The sequence below is a fragment of the Echinops telfairi genome, unplaced genomic scaffold (assembly GCF_000313985.2).
Source record: "Echinops telfairi isolate 266 unplaced genomic scaffold, ASM31398v2 ScPeMD7_7469;HRSCAF=8507_0, whole genome shotgun sequence".
Lineage (NCBI taxonomy): Eukaryota > Metazoa > Chordata > Mammalia > Afrosoricida > Tenrecidae > Echinops > Echinops telfairi.
The window spans coordinates 38,196,622-38,210,568 of NW_022111372.1; the positions used below are offsets into that span (position 1 = coordinate 38,196,622).

The following is a 13,947-nucleotide window of genomic DNA, read 5'->3' on the forward strand; positions in this document are numbered from 1 at the left end:
GCGGGACTGAGCAGTCCCTTGAGCTTCACTCCGAGACGGCTCTGTGCCTCATCTACTCTGTGTATCCAGCCAGGGTCAGGCATAGGACTTGGTGAATGAGACAGGGGGCACCCCGTTCCTGGCATTTCAGGCAGGCAAGCAAACGATTGTTTAGCCTGTGGGCACGCTGGGCCCTATTTGGTACATCCTTGTACTTAAAAGCAATCGTTTTATGAAATGAAGCAATTCTTTGTTTTGCCTTTTTGGCACCAATGACCGTGCTTGGCTGTTGACTGAAAGGTTGGTGGTTTGAGTCCACCCAGAGGCACCTCGGAAGAAAGGCCTGGTGATCTACTTCTGAAAAACCCGCCCCTGAAAACCCTGTAGAGCCTAGTGCTACTGTGACACACGGGGTCACCAGGAGCCAGCATTCACTCCACTGCATGTGGTGTTTGGCGTTGATCTGTATTTTTCCTGCCCAGGTGCTGGCAGATACCCAGCCTTGCAGTCTGAGGTTGTGGGTGTCCGTCCTTCACATACCTGGAAGAGCCTTCCTCTGCCCTCCCATGGGGCCCCTTGGCTTCTCTGACTGGAATGGAGAAGCTGGAAGTCCCTGACCAGGGCTGCACCCCTGGACAGCCCCTCTGGCATCAGAGCTCCTGCATGAACCACACGATGCGGGGGTGGGGTGGGGGGTGGGGGCTAAGTCCCCCACATCACAAGGCCCTGGGAGTCTCATTCATGCAGTATGAGGCTCTGAGAGTAGATGCAGCCAGGCTGGGCAGCCCACCCTGCCTCCCCTCCCTCATGGAATGCCCAGAGCAGAATGGTCCAGCAGCTCAGAGGCATCTTATCCAGGGAGGGCGAGCCTGAGACGTGGCGGGAGCCGCTGGAGGGCAGAAGCTCCCACTGCTCTGGGGAGGAGCCGCTGGGCAGAACGCTGCGAGGACTTGATCCTCAGTGGCTGGCGAGCGGAGGAGGCCAAGCTGGCAGGTCAAAGGGGTGTGAACAGAGTGTCTCCTGGCTAGCTGGGTTCAACTCCTGCCCAGCCAGCTCGGGGGAGTTTCGCTTTGCTCACTCCCCACCCTCAGCAGACCCCCCTTCTCCCTGCTCCTTTCCCCGCCCCCCAGGCTGCCAAAGCCACTTCACCGAGAAAACAGAAGCCTCCGGAGGAAATGGCCTCATGAGTGAGGGAATGGCTGCCGACCTTCACAAAGAGCCTGCCGTGGTGGCTCGTCCTGGCCCAGAACCTTCCCTCTGCTGCTGCCTTCAGCCCCCTGTCAGTCCATCCCTCCCTCCGAGCTGCACCTCGGTGCCTCCTCCCCTGCCACTGCGGTGTGTGTGTTCATACGTGTGTACACGTGTGCATATGCATGGTGTGCTTGGGTCGCTGTGTTGTGTGTGTGTGTAGCAGCGGGGATCATTAGAGACTTGTTCTGCAGTCATGACGTGGGTCATAGGGTGATCAGCGGTCCCTGCTGAGGCTTGGTTGCTGCGGTCATTGTCACAACCCACAATCCTCCATTCGCAATTCCCAAATCACAAAGCTTGGAAAGCTGGAAGCTTTTCCTAAGTCTGTAGCAAACTCGCTTAGAAGCACAATTCCCCTCTCCCTGGCGGAGTCTTTTTATAGCCTCTATTTATCCTAGTAGTCACGTGCCGGGCTGCAGAGACGGTCATGGCTTCCATTACAGGCAGGCAGTCTCGGCTCACAGGCAGCCCTTGAGCTGCACATAGGCGAGCAGGCCACTGTGAGCTGACGTGTGCCCGTGAGGGTAGGCCTTGCTGCACGTGCTGCACGCACATGTGTGTCCAGGTGTGTGCACATGTAAATGTACGTGTGTTTCCTGTCCTTCTCAGGGATTGGGGGCCAGAGAAGGGGCAGTCCCTGTGTTCAGTCCAGGATCTTAATCCAATTTTCCTAGAGCTTTTATTTCACTCCCTCCCCTCCCCCCCACCCCCGATATCTACATTCTCAATTGAAACTGAGTTTTCAGCAAGCACACAGCGTCACTGCCACCTCCCATAGCTCCTGCTAGTGCTGGCAGCCCCACCCCCACCCCTCCCCCAGTCCCTGACTCACAAGTCCCCTCAGGGCTTGGTGACATCCCCACCAGGTGTCAAGGGCATTTAGCACGGGTCATCTCTCCCTGGGGCAAATCTCCCTCTGTATTCCACCCTCATTTTCACTCCAGCACATGCACCTGCAAGGCCTCCAGGCAATAAGCCCCATCTCACTCCTTGCGCCCACCCTCCTGTCTCCCCTTTCTCTGGGGATGACAGCTTATAGATGCAACACAAGGCCCACACCCCTCTGCTCAGGGTGCAGGAGCTTGGTCTTCTGTGGACAGGATCCTTTGTTTCTGAAGATGCCCTCTCATCAGAACCTTGGTCCCTGCCACCTGGCAGGGAGCTCAGAGGGCAGGGCATAAGGCATGCACCTGCCTGGCCTGCCACGAGTGTTCTCCAGGGTCGGCTGTAGGACCCCAGGGCACACACGTCCCCTTTCTTTCGAACCCACGCCTCTGCAGTGGGAGGCTGCCCGCCCGAAGGAAGGCGTCCCGAGCCCAGGGACTGAGTGTCCCTCGCGGCATACTCAGGTCAGCGAGCGGCTGGGAGCACCCACTTTCAAAGCTCCTCTGTCAACAGCTTCAAAGCCGCTCTCTCTGAGACGTTGCAACACCCCAGAGCAAGCAGTCAACAAATGAAATCTCCCAAACCCAAGCAGATTTGAGTACAATACAGAAAATGTTGGCAAAACATGAAAGTGGAGTTTTGTGGGTTTCGCAGAATTATTGCCTTGTGGAGAAACGTGTCTTGGAAGGAAGCCGCCTCCTGGGCAGGGTTTGGGCTAAAGGGTCTCAGCACCCTTAAGACCCCTCCCACAGGCACTCGCAGGGTCCCAGACTGCCTGTCCCAGCTGCTGACAGTTCTGCCCGACATGGGGCTGCAGACAAGACCTGTTACGTCCACTAGACCCTGCTCCTGGCTCCGTCCTTTTCCTCCTGTTTTTAAATCCTGCTTGGGTTTTCATTTCAAGTAGATTCTCCAGCCCTCAGATCTGCTCCCCTCCGTTACGGAGCCTGGACCCTCAGCCTGGGCTCTGGGGGCTCCACGTCTGCCTCTTGGTCCTCCCTGCTAAGGACCTCCCTGTGTGTTGGGCAAGAACTGGAGCTGCCTCTGAGGTGTGGCCTGAACACGCTGAGTGCCCCCCTCCCCCTGACCTCCTCCTGCCAGCACCCTGGAACCAAAGTCATTGTGTGCCCGTCAGGTGCATTCCAGCCACAGTGAGACACCTTCAGGAGTGGCGTCCATTCCTGCGTGTGTCTGTAAAGTGAGCCTGGCCCCTGAGTGACGAGCAGGTTGTTTGTCAAAGGGACAAGCCAACCCTTAGGGGACACAAGACAAGTTGCAGGTCGTCCCGGGTGACCCGGGTACCAAAGTCAGACTCCGTCTCAGTCAGGGATGCAAAGTGGGTTATGGTTGGTAGGTGGTATCAAGTTGGTCCTGAGTCAGTTCTGACCCACAGCGACCTTATGTGCTACACAACAAACTGTGAGTCCCTGGCTGGCCCCCTCCCTTCTGAGCCTCCGTTTTCTCCCTCAGCCAATAGCGCACAGGCAGGCCCAGGCCTCCTCCCATCCTCCCCTAAGCAGCCACCAGGCTTGCCCCCAGACGGCGCGGGCTCCCTGCAGTGGGAGCTGTCGGGGGCCCAGAGTGACCAGGTTCAATACTGGTCCCGAAAGTCAGAGCTGGGAGTCTGTCTCCCTGCCTCGCTCGTGCCCTGTGCAGCCCACCTGGGGGCAAGAGTTCCACCACTCTAGAGGGAGGGGTGCCACCAGGGGACTTGTCAAGGGCAGTTCGCTCCACTGAGGGCATCTGTCTGGGGGCCTTCGTGATGCTCTGTGATGCTGGCGACAGCCCTTTTGATATGGTTTCGTCTTGTTCAATTGCAGGAGGTTTCTGATGGCCGCGCGAGTAGACATGGGATTGGAATCGTTGAAAGGCTCCTGCCTCACTTCCAGAGTCCTCTCTCCTGTGCCCCCATCCCGTGGTTTGGGGCACAGCCCCCAGGATGCAGCTCTTCATGGCTTGGCAGCTAAGTTGGAAGACTTTGCTTGGTTGACCAGTCTCTTGCTGTGTGGCTCCACCGCAGGATACAGGCTCTGCTCTCGAGATCTTCCACGTCTGCTCCCTTCGCCCAGCTGAGATCCATGACAGCCTGACAACAGTCACCCAGTTGTCTTCTTTCCAAGCCTTTGTGGTTCCCCAGGAGATGGTCCAAACCCCTCTCAGATTCTGGTCTGTCTCTTGGGACATGCTTCTTGCCAGTAATTCAGATGCTTGAGCCCAGAGGCTGCAGGCTTGGATAGCCCGCCTGTCTGTCCACATCTAGTTGGGAGCAGCCACACGTGTGGGTACCCATGCTACCTGAAGACACGTGCGGTTGATGTCACCCCCGATCCTCTGTGACCTGCGCCTGTGCTGCAGCTGTGCTCAGCATCGCCACTTCCCCTTTCGGCCACTGTCCTGCTTGTCCACATCTCTTGAAGCCTCCACGTCACCACCCCCTCCCTTGGCTGCCCCTGGATCCCTGCCCCAGCCCACAGTTGCTTCCGCATCTCCATCCTCACAGGGCTCCGGGCCGAACTCCAGGTCACCGAATCAGTCATCAGATGGGCAAGTCAGCCCTGTGGTCAGGCTCAGGAATCACTGGATGTTCCTCCGTGTCTTCTCAAAGCCCCTGTGCGCACACTCAAGCAGTTTGGTACCTCGTCCAAGACATCATGTGGTTTCCAGAGTACTGGGGGTCCCCATGGTTGGTACAGTGATGGAAAAGACACGATAGTTGCTCGTTACTGCCAGTGCAGCACCGACTGACTCGTGGGGACCATGAGTGGACGTGTCCTGCTTTGTAATCTGGTCTCATTTCTGCTGGCTGGACACTTCTCTGAAGCCTGCAGGCCCTGGACTTTATCTTCCTCTCCTCTTTGGAAATGCATAACCATGTGCCTTCCTCCATCATATTCTGGATGAGAGGAATGTTCTAGAAGGCTTTGGTTTGCTTTAGTCACAGAGCCTTCACCAAGTCCTTCTTTCTAGTGTGTTTTACGCTGGAAATCCCACGGAAGCCTGTCCACTCTGGGTGACCCTGCTGGTATTTGAATATTGATGTCACAGCTTCCAGCGTCACAGCAACACATCATGCACTACAGATGAGTCTATCTATCTATCTATCTATCTATCTATCTATCTATCTATCTATCTACTATCTATCTATCATCTATCTATCATCTATCTATCTATCTATCTATCTATCTATCTATCTATCTATCTATCTATCATTTATCTATCTATCATCTACCTATCTATCTATCTATCTATCTATCTATCTATCTATCTATCTTCTATCATCTATCATCTATCTATTCCGCCCCCCCAACAAAAAAAAGGAAAAGAGTCCCATTAGGCATTTTGTAGTATGCATTTTCTCTCTAGACGAGCATTGAGCAACTTGCTCTGAGTTAGTACACCCAGTGGCGTCTCCTGGGAAGGTTCTCTCTGGTCACAGTGACTTTTTTGGTAAAAGCAGTTTTACTCAAGTCTTGTTTTTTGTGATGGCTGATTTAAGAGAACAGCGTGAAGCTGTGAAATTTTGTTTCCTGCTCAGGAAAAATGACACCGAAACTGCTGTGATGTTGAACGCAGCTTATAAGGGCAGTGCTATGGGAAAAACTCAAGTGTATGAGTGGTTTTCTCATTTCAAAAAAGGTGAAATGACGAGTGATTTAAAAATAAAAACCCCTCATTCTGGATGTTCTTCAACTTCCCCAACAGAAGAAAATGTCAACTCGTAACTGTTAATCAGTCTTTCTATTTAGAGATTCTGAAAAGATTGCATAACAGTGTGAGACAAAAAGGACCTGATTTATGGCAGAAGGAGGACTGGTTTTGCCACCATGACAATGCACTTGCTCATGCAGCCATCTCAGTGCACTAGTTTTTTTGGACAAACCAGTATGCTTCTCTTGCCCCACGCACCTTACTCACCTGACCTAACTCCATGTGACTTCTTTTTGTTTCCATGAATGCAGAAGGACATGGAAGGACAGCGATTTGATGACATAGAAGACGTGATGGGAAGAAACAAGGAAGGTGCTATCAGCCATCCAAACAGATGAGTTGGGAAAATGTTTCCAAGAATGGAATCACAGAGTTGACAAATATATTAAGTATAGTGGAGAGTACTTTGAAGGCGATAAGGTTGTTTTGTAAAAAAGTTGAAATACATAGCTTTGAAAAAAATTCTGGTTTGGGGCGGTGGGTATCCCCATTGTATGTGTGTGGGTGTGTGTGTGTGTATACACACACATATAAACACACTATGAGTGAGAATTGATTCAATGGCTCATAGAAACCTTAGAACCCACATGTATATACCAGAGGCTCTATTTCTGTAGATGACACTGTTGAGATTCCTGGGGAAGGAGCTGGTATCTGAAGTGAGGGGCAGACCTTGGGCTGAGACCCACACTTGGTACTGGTCCTGCTCTGACTGGAAGTCTGGAGGTGTGGCACACTGGTGACGGGTGTAAAGTCAGGAGATTGCTTGCATCCTCTGGCCGGTGACTGTAGAGGTTGTTTGCAGGTCCCCTCCAGGACACGGGCTCAGGCACTGAATGTCTGTGGCAGCTGTCCCTGCTGGGCCCTCTAGAGCTGAGAACACCCAAGGAAGGGGCTTCTGGAGTCACAGGGCCAAGAACTACCAGGTGGCCCCAGTGAGACATGGTGCCTTGGGACACAGAGCATCCTCAAAGCATGTTTGCTGGACAAACAAGGGAGCAAATAGTGAGCAAGTGATTCTGAAGAACAGGGAGGGAGGGGTTTCTGAGTGATGTCCTCCCAATTACAGTGACATGCTGGGCAGCAAGTAATATAGAAGACTTCCCAGACACCACCAGGAGACAGGCTGGCTACAGCCCAGAGCTGATCCTTCTGAAGAACCCATCGTGTGTACGTTTGGGGCAGCTGGCTCTACCCTATGACCCTCGGTGGGGAGCTGAGTGGCCCCTGTCAGTGATTTGGCTTCCCCTTCACACCTGGCCTAGGTTCCTCCAACCCCCCAGGCCTTGTTCTCCACTGTTCCCATGAGTCTGACATAGGTTGTGACCAGAAGTGTGTGCTGTGGGTGCCACACACAGACAGGCAGGCAGGCAGACGGTGTCCCTCTCGAGGAAAGGTCAATTGGCAATGTCTACATCTCCCCATCCTTCTAAAACTCTGTATCCAGCACGCTCTTTCATGCTTATATTCCCTTTGCTGACGTAAGACTTCTGCTCAAATAGCCTACCTGCTTATCTCCCTTGGTAGGAACCAACCCACTCATCAGATCCCTTCCTGAGGTGGCCTCTGAGGTGACGTAGGAGAGACTCAATGGCATGCTTTGCTTCTCCTGAGCTCATCTGAGTGGTCTTCAGCTTCTACTTGAACTTACAGTCAGTGATGGTCCGTCCTGCATCAGCCCCTGGTCTTGTTCTCCCCGATGACATCCAACTCCACCATGACCTCTCTTCACAGACTGACATCTGTGCCTTCCAACTGGTGAGGCCCACGGTTTAGCCGCTACTTATCGTGTTGAAGAAAGGCACTTGCAATGAAAAGCCACCCGTCTCGCAAGATTCTATCCTGCACTTTCCGGCTTCACTTCTATCACCAAGGTTGTGTTTCTTAACTCCTGATGCTTCCCCTTGGTTTCCAGCTGTGCCTTTCTAATCTCCAGTGGTGATCCACGCAGCTCGATCGCACGTGTGACCCGCTCCAGACTGCAGACGATGGCAGAATCCTTCAGTTTCTTCATGATTGGCGTTGGCGGTGCGTGCAGACATTTGAATATTAGTTACCTTACCTGGTTTTCCTATAGGTGTCGATTATCCCATCACTGAAAGTGGTGTCCTTCAGGACACATCTTAAGGTGTTCTTTTTGATGATGAATGAGATGACGTGCCCTTCACTCTGTCATTCCCAGCACAGCAGATCACATGATCCGCTGATTCAAAACCACCAAATTCAGCCCATTTCAGCTCACCAGTGCGTAGGATGTCTATCTCCAAGGGTTCTGCTTCACGTCTGACGACTTCCAAGGGTCCTAGATTTACACTCAGTGCATTTCATGCTCTGATTATTAAGGGGTGTTTGTGCCTGTTGCTTCCCATTTTGAGTCGTGCCTCATTGGCAAATGAAGGTTCTGAGAGCTTTTCTCCATCCGCGTCTCTAGGGTCAGAGTTCAGTGTGTTCAACCTGAGGGGCGTGTCTGCAGGCACTAATCAGACAATAATCTGATATGATTCATATGGCTTTCATTGGCTTTTGAAATTTTAACAGATCACCAAGTCCTTCTTCCTAGTGTGATTTACTCTGGAAATCCCACTGAAACCTGTCCATCTGGGGGACCCTACTAGTATTTGAAATATTGATGGCATAGCTTCCGACATCACAGCAACACACGATGCACCACAGATGACTGGTGTGTGTGTGTGTGTGTGTGTGTGTGTGTGTGTGTGTGTGTGTACTATAAGTGAGAATTGATTCAATGGCTTAGAACCAACATGTATCTATCAGGGGCTTTATTTCTGTAGACAGTGCTCTTTGAGATTCCTGGAGAAGGAGCTGGTAGCTGAAGTGAAGGGTAGATTGTGGGCTAAGGTCCCACACGTGGTACTTGGCCCTGCCTCTCATTGGAACTCTGGAGGCATCCCTCTAGATATTGATGGTGTTGGAGCTACGGAATATTGGTGACAGATAGGAAGGAAGTAGTGGTGGTTTCTTACCAGAAAGGACTGGAAGAGCTGGAAGGCACCGACAAGCCAGATGTACAGGTGGGAGTACACCTTCGTGGAGGTGCCGTTGAAGGTGTTGGCCACGGCCAGGAAGGAGTAGGGTCCCACGGTGAAGAACTCCCAGTCATAGGCGCCAGAGGTGGCGATGGTCTGGTTGGCCTCAAAGAGCTGGGTCCTTGGGTTCCACTTGTAGATCACGCTATCGATGTTGTGGTTGTCGCCTGGAAGCAAGGTGCTGCAGTTAGCGGCAGGGTGGGACTCCTATGGAGTCCACAGGGGCTTCACCTGCAAGCCTCTGAGAGTCCCCTCCTTCCCATCCACCTCTGGGATTCCTCTGCCATGAGGCTGCGGGGGGGTGGGGGGGGAACCCATTCATCCCTTCAGTGTCCCGCACCCCCAGGTCCTATTCCTGGTCCTCCAACCCTTCCCTGAAATGCTGGCCCCCTTCCCAGGATTCCACCTGATGCCTCTGAGCCTCTGCAGGTGCTGTTGCCTGACGAAAGCCCTTAGGGGCTCCACTACCTTCAAGAAGTCTAGTTTGTCCCATGGCTTTCCAGGTCTGAGAGGTGGAGCTAGGTCTACATCTTACCCCTGCCCCCCTATGGCCTGGAACCTACTTTCCCTCCGTCTCCCCTTTTCAGGACAATCTCTGCATGTATTCATCCTTTGCCTGGAGGATTTTCGGCTCAGGAATGCCCTGGAAACCCCATCCTGAGCCTGTCTCTCTGGGAGCATTCACCCTGTGGAAAATACTGCTTGGGGGTCTCGGGACTCCCACCTTTGCTGCTGAGTGGGACAGCTGAAGCCTGGCAGGTAAATGCCCAGCCATGAAGACACATCGGGATGGGCCAGAGGCATCCCTCCACCCCCACCCCCATCAGAGTCCCAGGTGGGAAACAAGGTGCAGGAGTGGGGAGGAGCTGTGTGGTCATGTGGGGGGAAGTGCCCTCCCAGAAATCAGGCTTCCTGGTACCTCCCAGACCTTGCTGTCTGCTGCCCCCAAGGGCATAGCACAGTTTGTGTCTAAATGCATGTAGAGTGGGCACAGTGGCCAGAGGGACCAGGACCTTCTCAAGAAAACCAGGTCAGTTGGCAATGTCCACATCTCCTCACTCCTCCACAGCTGTGCATCCAGCGTGCCCTTCCACTGCGCCAAGCCCTGGCCTGCTGCTCAACCACAGGCAGCAGACTCCACAGAGGGATGGTCATGAGTTCAGCGTGAGAAGGGTGGCCAGTGGGCAGCTGTGCTGGGGGTTCCTGCAGGCATGAACTGTACAGCACTTTGCATTTGTCTCCCCAGTTAGACAGGTATCCCCCCAGTTAGACAGGTAACCAGGGAGACCAACCTACACTCACCCGTGTTCCCACTTAAACCCAACTGACAGGTAGTCCAAGTTGAGCCTGAAGAAACAGGCTGGGGGTGGGGGGATGACTAGTTTTTAACGGGAGAAAATTACTCAGCGGTCCTGTCGCACCCAGTTCCCAGATTGGTTCCCTTCCAGGTCCAAGGCCATACTGCCTGCATACCTTCCCGGTGGTTGGCCACGGCCAGGAAGTGCTCCCCGTTCACCTGGAAAGCCTCCCAGTCACGCGCGCTGTGGGTGGCGATCCTCTGGTATGGGGTGAACTTCTGTTTTCGAGGACTCCATTTATAAATGACGGAGAACTCCTGGCCCTTCTCATTCGGTTCAAAATTAGCCACGGCCAAAAAGATCTGAAAGAAAGCCAAACACAACACTAGGTCCTTCGGCTCTGTGGGCGGCGATGGCACAACCGTCTTTCTCAGTAGCAGTATGTCTATCCAACGCGGGGTGGGCGACACCGGCACCAAGAAACTGCCTGAACGAGGCCCGAGAAATCACCCTCACAGCTTCCATCACCTCCTCCCCAAAGAGAAGTGAAGCCATCACCTTCGGGACGAGTGAATTAAGCATTTGACAAGTTAACTTCTCCCCGCTACGTTTCAGATACGTATTAGGGATCTAATTTTGAGGTCTAGGGATCCTGGATTTTATTTATGTATTATTTATTCATTTTTAAGGCAGTTTTATTGGCATATAATTCACACATCATGATTCGATAGTTCAATCGTATTAGGAAGAGTTGTACAATCCTTATCGCAGTCAGTTTTAGAACCGTTTCTTGGTTCTGGTACAGCAGGCTGATTTTTAAGTGGATAGTTATATGTGGCCTGGACATGCTGTTACAAATATCCAAATGGCCCCTGGCAGGAAAATAAAAAGGTTCCTCACCCCCGATCCAGTGAGATGGAGGCAACATTTTGCAACGCGGAGCAATAGTTTTACCTGTAGACTTGACATGGAAATCCCAAACCTTTGGACTGCTAGGGGTTTCCCACGTGACAAAGAATCGAGAATGCGAACTTGCCCTTTTCCCGATGGTGAAATGCCTCCAGGACTGTGCCTGGTGTGTGCGGATGGTCTGATAGGACACGAACTTCCCATCGGTCCACTTGTAGATGGCGGAAGTGGTTTTCCGATTGGCTGTTGCGACAAAGAGCCCCACCTCCGGGACGATGAAGGCCTCCAGGCCCAGGGTCTCGGAGTTCGTGAACAGGCTCTGGTGCTCTTCCACGTAGTCCAGTTTTCTCTTGCCTTGCGAGAGAGAAAGACCAAACCAAACCATGGCTTCGTTAACAGTTCCCCCAACGTCCAAGCCATCCATCCTTGGGGGTCACGCTCTCCAGGGTCACATGACCCTGGAGCATGAGCGTTGGGGGTGGGGTCCGTTTATAAAGGGCCACTGGCCCTGCTGCTTCCCTTCCCGCTTATAAATCCGTTGTCATGGAGTTGACCCCAACGCTTGGCATTCCCACTGGCAGCAGCGCAGAAACGTGCCCCCTGACAGTTTCAGTGGCTCGTTTTTAAAGGGCGATTGCCTGGTCTTTCTTCCAGGGCACCTCCAGGTGGGCCCTGACCGGCAAACCTTGGGTTAGCAGCTGAGCGCTTTTACCTTTCGCTCCACTGAAGGGCTCCTGGAATGAGTACAACCACAACTGCTCTTTTGCCCCTGTAGACGAGGTCAAAGGGCAACGGCTTGGTGCTACCACGGCTTTATGATCCGAAGAAGCCTTGTGGAGACTAACGGGATGGCATTTTTACGTCCCGCCCTTAGTGGGGACTTTCCAAAGCTGTGGCTCTTACGGAAGACTTAGAAACGGAAAGAAAGGAGAAGCCTCCCAGCGGGGGCCATTCCCATTTCCTGTGGACAGCCCTTTGGGAACACTGACTGCGGATGCGTGCTCTCCTTCCCCACAAGCAGGAAGAGAGCATTTAAACATTCATGCAAAATGGAGAGTCTTGGTCCCTTGCCTCTTTGCACCTTCACAACGACTGGATGGGGAGGTTAGGAGGAGAGGAGACTACCGGGTCACCCCACTAGGGAAGCGCTCTCAGCTTTCTGCTGTCACCATTTGGAAGTGGTTCCGAGAGACTATAAGTCCCACTAATCCATGAATCATGCCAGGGGTGGGGGGTGGGAGTGGGGGTTGAATGTTTCTAAATTAAATGCATAGGCCCACCCACTGCTCCTGACACGGGCCACCATCTTCTACCTTAAGGGGGGGCCACGCTGGCTGAAGAACACCTGCCCAGGCATGTCCTGGCTTGCCCGGGATGGCCCTAGTTGATGCCTGCTTTCCAGGTATAATGATAAACAGTGTCCCCTTTCACTTCCCAAATCCTCCCCCACTGGAAGACCCACCATGGGGTCCAGGGCTGCCTATGTCTCGGTAGCCCACCTACCCCACTGTGCAGTGCCAGAGCAGTGGAGTGACATGGAAACTCTGGGTAGAGACGCTGTGGGGGTGTCAGAGCCCTAAACCTCGGGGGCCCCATGAGTCACCACCGCCCTTACCAAGCCCACCTTACCTCCTAGCACAGAGATCCACTCACTGCCGATGCACAGGTACAGCCCCTTCCGGCTGGCGTCAAACCAGAACTGGGCATCTTCCGCTTGCGTACAGCGGGGCTGTGACCCCAATGTCACCTTCACATCGGTTTCTGAGTGGGAGACCAGGGAGGATGAGTGCCCAGTAGATACATGCTCCTTGGAGCAAGACCGAGTTTGGGGTAGGGGCCACATGGACGTAAGTGTGTCCATCTTGTCTTGGCTCTTGTCAGAACTGGGAAGGGCCAACACTTTCATATCAGAGTGTACAGCCATGTGCCCAGGGGCCCTTGTACACAGGAAACCACCATGCTTTGTCACCAGGGCCAACCACAACTAGTCTAGACCAGGCCCAGGTACCTTACTTACCTGGAGGCTGCATCATTCCATAGCACAGCCAAAAGCCCCACCCCATGACAAGGATTGGGAAGGATGTGTGGCCCAGCCAGTCTTCACGGCTGGGAGAGGTCTCAGAACCCCTCACTCCCTCCACCCCCTAACTTCTTTAAGCTTCTTACAAAAGGAGACAACGATCTCTCTCCAAAGACCCCGAGAGGTGCAGTGGCCAAGCACCCAGAGGTTGTCATTTTCACCCCCCCAGTCACTCCGCAGGAGAAAGAGCTGGCGGTCTTGATGACAGCCGGGAACCCCCTGGGAAGTTAGACTCCATCACACTGCGTGTGGACTTGAGTCAGCCTCTCACAGCAGCAGCAGCACCTTCCTCAAGGTGAAGGGCTTCATGTCTCCTCTTTGAAGGCCTGGCTTCCTTGCTCCGCAACGTGCTTTACTCCCAGAGAGAACATCTGTTAACACTGTTATCACTAGACTCCAGCATCAGTCCCTTAGCAGCGTTATCAGCAGCCAGCTTGTCCATTCCTCACAGAAATCACACCCTACCCTTGCAGCTGCAGTGCACCTCTCCTGTGAACACGGGTGGTCATTCTAACGTGCCCCCGCCCCGCCCTCGACACCCAGAACTGTTCATCTGCATGCGCAGGAGTCCACCCAAACTTCAGTTTTACTGAGCTCGGTGGCATGTTTGCCCTGCTTCTTTCTGGAAACGATGCGTCCGTCCAGGATCAAGCACAACATTCTAATTCGATCACCGCACAAGGTGGCAAGTGAGCTGGGCCCTCGCCTGGTCTTCTCAAAGCTCCCGATAGGAGTAGGGAACTGAACTATATGCCCCTCACCCCACCCTCACCCCCACCCCAACCTGGGC

The 13,947-nt window shown here is 53.4% G+C and overlaps 1 protein-coding gene across 1 annotated transcript in view; it reads right to left on the minus strand.

Moving 5' to 3' along the window:
- The window catches only part of TSPEAR (thrombospondin type laminin G domain and EAR repeats), a 66,549-nt gene that overhangs the window by 10,311 nt on the left and 42,291 nt on the right, over positions 1-13,947 (minus strand). The window contains exons 5-8 of the mRNA XM_004697299.2: positions 12,707-12,838; positions 11,205-11,431; positions 10,344-10,530; positions 8,808-9,037 (exon numbers count right to left, since the gene is read on the minus strand). Of these exons, the coding sequence (XP_004697356.1) occupies positions 8,808-9,037; positions 10,344-10,530; positions 11,205-11,431; positions 12,707-12,838 (776 nt within the window). The remainder of the gene's footprint in view (positions 1-8,807; positions 9,038-10,343; positions 10,531-11,204; positions 11,432-12,706; positions 12,839-13,947) is intronic.